The sequence below is a fragment of the Egretta garzetta genome, unplaced genomic scaffold, assembly GCF_000687185.1.
Source record: "Egretta garzetta isolate BGI_Z169 unplaced genomic scaffold, ASM68718v1 scaffold21, whole genome shotgun sequence".
Taxonomy (NCBI): domain Eukaryota; kingdom Metazoa; phylum Chordata; class Aves; order Pelecaniformes; family Ardeidae; genus Egretta; species Egretta garzetta.
The window spans coordinates 1,429,526-1,436,167 of record NW_009258668.1 but is presented as its reverse complement, the minus strand read 5'-3'; the positions used below and the strand labels follow the sequence as shown (position 1 = coordinate 1,436,167).

Genomic DNA, 6,642 nt, shown 5'->3' with positions numbered 1-6,642 from the left:
TCCCTCCCCACCCCCCCCCCCAAAACATGAATTCAGAGCGCACCCCCATAACAGCATCAAACAACGGCCGGCAGGCAACGCCGCGTTTTGATGCAGCTTTCCAGAAGTTTTCATCTCCTGTGACGATGAGAGAGAGAATACCTCCCCTCCCGCTCCATCAGAAGGAAACTTTGGGATGAAGCCGGCGCCTGGCCCTGGCAGCGTTACCCCCATCCTATTTCGGACAAGGAATCCATTCTAGGCACAAGACACAGACACGAGTTCGGCTCGTTATCTACACCTCGGCTTCCTTCTCTTCTCTTTTTAACCACTGAGCGAGTTTTCACCGAGTCTGAAGGGCAGCTGGGGCACAAGGGTACCTACACTGAGCCAGGAGTCGCTGGTGGTTCCCCCTCGAGGTTGCGCTCTTCTGAATACTCCTATGGGGGAAAAAAAAGCGTTTCAAGCGTTCATAGAATCATAGAATCATAGAATCGCTTTGGTTGGAAAAGCCCTTTAAGATCATCGAGTCCAACCTTTAACCTAACCCTGCCATCCCACCACTAAACCCTGTCCCTAAGCACCTCATCTATCCTTCTTTTAAATCCCTCCAAGGATGGGGACTCGACCACCTCCCTGGGCAGCCCATTCCAGAGCCTGACAGCCCTTTCTGTGAAGAAGTTTTTCCTAATATCTAACCTAAACCTGCCCTGGCGCAGCTTCAAACCATTAGCGTTTGCATTAACCAAAAGCGTTACCACTTTTCAAGCGTTCTCCATTTCCACCTCTCACAAAACAGACACCCGTTAAATCCCGCTTCACTATTTTTTTCTAACGCTGTCCTAGAAGACGCAACAAAAGAAACCAGTAACAGAGGAGCGAAGTGCATCCTCGGGAAGAAGGCAAAACACTTCTCTCGTGGCGAAGCAAGGGCCTGAGCCTGTTAAGTCGCTGTGAGACTCTGGGGCTGGAGAGCTCAGCAGATGACTCACATCTTTACTTCTTTTTTTTTTTCTTCCCCCCTTCCTTTCGATTTTTTTAAGGAGGCCGGAGATACCTGTTCTTAAGCAAGAGAAGAGAGCAACTTCCTGGACAATACGCCGCATACCCACTTTACCGCCTATAAAAAGCCGCCTTTCGCACGAGCAGCCGGCGCTTGGCGGGGACGCGCCCCTCGCCGCTGAGCACCACGGGGCTCTGACTCACCCGCTTCACCCCTCCAGAACTGGCGGCGGGGCTAAAATTACACTGCTCCTCGCGGCGCTCCCCATTTTGAAAGCGAGATGGATTGCGGTGCTCAAGCCATCCACCTCGGCCCGACGACCCGAAAGCATCTCCTTAGACATAATTCTGAAACTTCCAGGCTGGAGCAGCGCCGGTGCCGGAGTCGTGCTTAGGGTGTCGGAAGAGGAACAGTTCGTACGTGGAGATGCCACTAGCTCACCGACAGCCCTTGAAAGCTGACGCTTCCCCCTCCCCGAGGCGAGGGGAAAGCGTTTTGGGTTTGGTGTGGGGGTTTTTTGGGTTGTTTTTTTTTTTTTTTTTTTTCCAGAAAGCACCAAAGCTGAGGCGATTTCGGATTCCACACACTGAGCCCTTCAGGCTGGACAGATACTAGAAACAAATCCAAGATAAAAAGCACACCCGTGCGTTAGCGGGAAGTCTGAGTCACGGTGCCCACACCAAGGCTGCTTCCATGCTCCAGAGCAAGCTCCCCGCTCCCGGTGGCCGCTGCTCCCGTCCCTGGCTCCCAGGGAAATAACGCTCAGGTCCATCCATGAAGCCACCGGCTATCACAGACCTTGCAGCCGGCTCTTTTGAGGATGAAACTAATTTTTTTTAAACCGAGCGCCACTCCTTTGGGAGAACTGTCGTATTAGCAGGGTTTATTCCCAGTTAGGGGTGGCAGACACGTTTTTGCCGAACCCTGTCCATGAGGATTGCAGCCCTGTGACTGGGGAAAAAAAAAAAGGCCCTGCTGAGGCGTGAGTCACGGCACGATTCGGGAAGGGTGCTCCGGGGAGTCACGCTAACTGCTGCCGTAACAAAGGTCCGATTTAAAACGATAAGTGCTGACATTTTGAAAAATGACTAACTACTACAATGAGAGAGACATGAGTTTGCTCTCCTGGAGCCTTGTCTCCACACTCCCGAGTAGCTTAATTAAGGCAGAGTAAGTTCATTTACAGAGCCACACCCTTAACTGACAGGCAGGTAGACAGAGCCTGGCCTAAATACCCCGGAATAAAAAGGCTTTGCGGAGGATTGCCCCTGCGGTGGGCCCACCGCCCCTGCACCCGCGTACCCCCACCCGGCTGGAGAACGTCTCCCGGCAATTCCTGAAAGCTTTGCAACCAGGAGACAGTTCCGAGCGGCCGATGCCTGGCCTCACACCCGCAGTTGTGGGTGCTGGGAGCTACCTCAACACCTCCGGGTCAGCAAATCCCCAGCCCAAGGGGGAACAGCCCGACAGCCCCCGTGGGGCTGGGATCCCGGGGCTGTTCCCGTAACACGGCTGCCTCTCCCCAGGCCGGCGGGAGGGCGGCTGTCGCGGTCAGCGTAGCGCGCTGTGCGTGCCCCGGCCCTTTCATCGGCCATCCGCTATCGGGCACCAGAGACCTCCCAACCTCGCACCTCTCGCTCCACGAGCACCCCTGTCCTCTCATGGACCCATTTCATCGCTGCCTTTTCTACGCTGGCCTAATATCTCCCCTTTCCGACCAAGTCATTTCGTCCGTGAAACGCAGCACCCTCCTGCTCAGCGACAAGTCCCTCCGTGCCCTCTCACGGGGCTGGTCCCCTGGCACCGAGGCGGTGTAAATTTGACGCTCAAGTTCGCTAAAGATCGTTAACTGCAAGGGGGAGTGTTAAAGAAGTATCGTCCCTTCCACTTGTAAAAACTGTCGCTAATCTAAGTCTCAAAGGAATTACAGACAGGCTTTCAAAAGCGTGAGATACAGAACAGAGACCTCTTTATGTCGGCAGGATGCTCTACTCCAGCACCATATTGCCCCTTTCTGTTTCTCTCATAATTAAATATAAGTAACATACCAGGAGAGCTCCGCTGTATAATTGCTTTATTTTCTGCTTATTAGTTCTTTACCAACACTACAGCCATATTGAGAACACAAAATTCCTGTTTACTTTAGTCAGGGAGATCACAGTCTACAAACTCATTCACTTATCAGACACGATTAACGCCATTCAAAACTTACTCCATAAATTCACATGAACACAAATCGATGCACTTAAACTCCAGATTAGTTTTTAAATCATAGGATTTCTTACAGATTGCCACTTTATCCTGCAGGCTGCGTTCGCTGCCCGACAGCCACTGGTGCGTGGCGAGGTTCAGCTACAACCTATAAAGGACACGTTGAAAGTGAAACCTTTGTATTTTGTTCTGCAGCAATGGCCATTTATTTTTCGACGTCTCTGCCACATGTTTCAGTAACTTTTTCTCCCTCCCCCTCCCCCCCGCCCCCCTCCAAAAGACATTAAAAAAAAAAAAAATTCAGAAGCATAATCAGTTTCCTTTCACCTACAAAAACAGAATAACAAAGTTACTAAGGAAATACAAAACTGTGGATTCAACTTAATGCAAAGTCTAGCAAAGAAGTCTGCCCCAGCACTCGAAAACATAGTCAATCAACTTAGACGAAAAATGAAGCTATTGAAGTTTCCATGTTGACTGAGAATAGGTTTAAGAAAGTTCAAGAACCATTAATAGAGCTTCAAGTTTTCCAGTTTAGGCATTTACTTTGTGCTTGGCTATTTTATTTATGCTCCAGAAGAAACCAGTAACCATATGCTTGTATTTTTAGTCTTTGTGCCGCCACGCTGTTTGTTAAGTTACATCAACAGAAACAAAAACAAACTAACAAAAAAAAAAAAAAAAAAAAAAGCTAGAAAATAGAGCAACGATATTCCAATGGCAAAAAGCCTCGTGTGGGGAAAAAATAATCTCACCTCCTCTTCTTCAGAGCAGCGGTTTAAGAGTTATTCTCCATTAAGCTTTTGCAGGCTCTCTGTAATTTAGGAAAGCTTATCGTCAACCAGTGCTCTATCTTCTAGCGTCAAGAACCCATTCAGTCCCATCTGCAACCCGCATCAAGATAAGACTTTTGGAACCATATTGTGAAGGAACTTTTAAGTGGTCCAAAGCGTTCCATTTCAGAAGCGAATTCCATATTTTTTATCTTCCCATACATCTTTGGTAAGAGCTCCGTATACAACGTACTCAGCATGCAGTCAGCGCTGCAGAAGTGTAGTGTAATGCCCCCAATTTCACGTAAAACTCATACCCTTGGGAAAAAAAAAAAAAAAAAAAAAGAAAAAAGAACAAAAAAAAAAGCCATTTTCTTCTGGTTTTGTAGCATACATTCCTAGAATTCCCCAATCGAGTTTAACTCCTTGAGGAAATCTGAAGTTAATCCTTAAGGCTGAATAAGAACCAGCTGCTTTAACGTTTTTTTTGCACCCAGCATCAATACTCAGTTGTGGTTTTACACTAATACTTGCTCTGGGTGGGTTGGTTTGGCTTTTCTTTTTTTTTTTTGCCAGTCACATCTGCAAACTGCGATATGGCAAATGAGCTGCTTGCCCTTTAAGAACTAATTATGGAAGTTTACATTCATAGTCGTATACTCTCTCTCTCTCTTTCTCTCCTCCCTGCTCTCATTAGTAGTTACTCAATGGGCTTCAGACATCCAACATCGTTCCCTTCCTACGGGACTACAGCAACAACCGGCTACCGAGACCGATGGCGAAGACTGCAACTACCTGCGAGAGTTCAGTCGAGTCTTGGAAAACTAAACCAATGAGCGATTTCCTCAAAATGGCTATTATTCAGGTGTCAAAATTACCCCGCTCAATTAAAGCTTAGCACGGAACTTGCCCCTTCGGAAGTCTACAAAATGGGGGGGAAAAAAAAAAAAAAAAAAAAAAGTTTTTTCTTTTGCCACTACATGCACTCAGAAAGAATCTGAAGTCCTTTCAAGATTTTTAAATGTCTTCAACTGCCTTGAGATGAAAACAATTGGTCTCGATCGCAAGACAGGCAAATCGGTGCTAGATTTTCGCCTAACCATCTGTGATTGAAACTAAAACTTGTTGCGATGCCTACACGTTATTGCTGCATTTTCTGGAAGGAACCTATCTTGCATTGAATCAGAGACTGACACGAGTAGTAAAAACTGCAGCTAAACATCATTTAAGTTCGCAATGCAAGACAAAAACCGAACAGTATCTACCCTGGAACTATTACATCATTCATGTCTTATTTGCTATATGGTTGCTATGTAGTATGGGGAACTTATTTGCATCCCTTCTCATGCATGATGTATGGTTCAGAACTTCACAGCTGACATTTCAAAGCAGGTCTTACATTACCCGGTGAACATTACGCCCGATATGCACTTTGAACATGTTACAATGGTATTCTCGCTATCTGCCACTGTAGGCAAGAATTCGTTTCATTATTAGTCTGAGATATGAAGACAGACTGAGAGTCACTACTTAGTTACAGATTAACAGAACTTTAAAAAAAAGTCCTTAATATAAAAAGACAGACTGCAGTTTGATTTTAAGCAATAATTTTCAGTTTACTAGATGAAGTAGATCTATCAACATATTCTGCATGAACGCAAAAAAGTAGCAATCTACAGCAAGTGATAGAAGAAAAAAAAAAAATATATATATAATCAAAAAAGTAGAACCAGAAAGCATACACTGAAAACGGTACCCCTCCCCCAACCATCCCCCAAAATAATCAAACCATCTTAAGGGCTATCAAGAGGGAGAAAAAAAAAAAAAAAAAAAAAAAGTTACTTAGCAAGTCTACAATGTGTCTTTCCCCTGTTTGCTGGAAGTCTGCCATAGCATCTAGTGCTTGTGTTCATGTCACATTCGGAGATTAGAGCATCCTAACGCCAAGCAAGAAGAGTTAAAACAGGAATCCAGTCAAGTGTGCAGAAGGAAAGGGTGGTAACTGGAGAAAGGTGATCATAATCCTATGGATGCTTTTGTTTTACTTTTCAGTAGAGAATCATTCTTCCGGAAAGCCATGTGGGTTATTTTTTTTTTTTTCTTTAATTCTTTGTAGACTAAATAGTTATTCTCTCATTAGGATTTATAATTGGATGTTAACCATGTCAGCCCTTCATAGAGTCCATCCCCTGTAGTAGCACAGGAGGGCTGCACGTACCAATTCCTATCCCTGATTCGGGTCAGGCCCAGTTTCTCCTGGATTTCGTGGGGTTTCATGGCATCAGGCAGGTCCTGCTTGTTGGCGAAGATGAGGATGATGGCGTCCCGCATCTCCCTGTCGTTGATAATGCGGTGGAGCTCCTGGCGGGCCTCGTCGATGCGGTCGCGATCGGCGCAGTCCACCACAAAGATCAACCCTTGCGTGCCCGTGTAGTAGTGCCTCCAGAGGGGACGGATCTTGTCCTGGCCCCCGACATCCCACACGTTGAACTTGACGTTTTTGTAAGTAACCGTCTCCACGTTGAAGCCCACGGTGGGGATGGTGGTGACGGACTGGCCCAGCTTCAGTTTGTACAGGATGGTGGTTTTACCAGCCGCGTCCAGACCCAGCATCAGGATCCGCATCTCCTTGTTGCCGAAGATCTTGGACAGCACCTTGCCCATCTCGGCGGCATC

At 46.8% G+C, this 6,642-nt stretch overlaps 1 protein-coding gene across 1 annotated transcript; it reads right to left on the bottom strand.

The window, feature by feature from the left end:
* Positions 1-3,055: 3,055 nt before the first annotated feature.
* Positions 3,056-6,636, bottom strand: ARF6 (ADP ribosylation factor 6). The gene is made up of 3 exons (XM_009648625.2): positions 5,809-6,636; positions 3,949-4,284; positions 3,056-3,341 (listed from the first exon to the last, which is right to left on the bottom strand). The coding sequence occupies exon 1, from the start codon at positions 6,628-6,630 to the stop codon at positions 6,103-6,105; it is 528 nt and encodes a 175-aa protein (XP_009646920.1). The 5' UTR covers positions 6,631-6,636; the 3' UTR covers positions 3,056-3,341; positions 3,949-4,284; positions 5,809-6,102.
* Positions 6,637-6,642: the final 6 nt, after the last annotated feature.

Bases quoted from the DNA above. Each gene is read 5' to 3' on its own strand.
- ARF6 (XM_009648625.2), bottom strand. From the start codon at position 6,630: ATGGGCAAGGTGCTGTCCAAGATCTTCGGCAACAAGGAGATGCGGATC.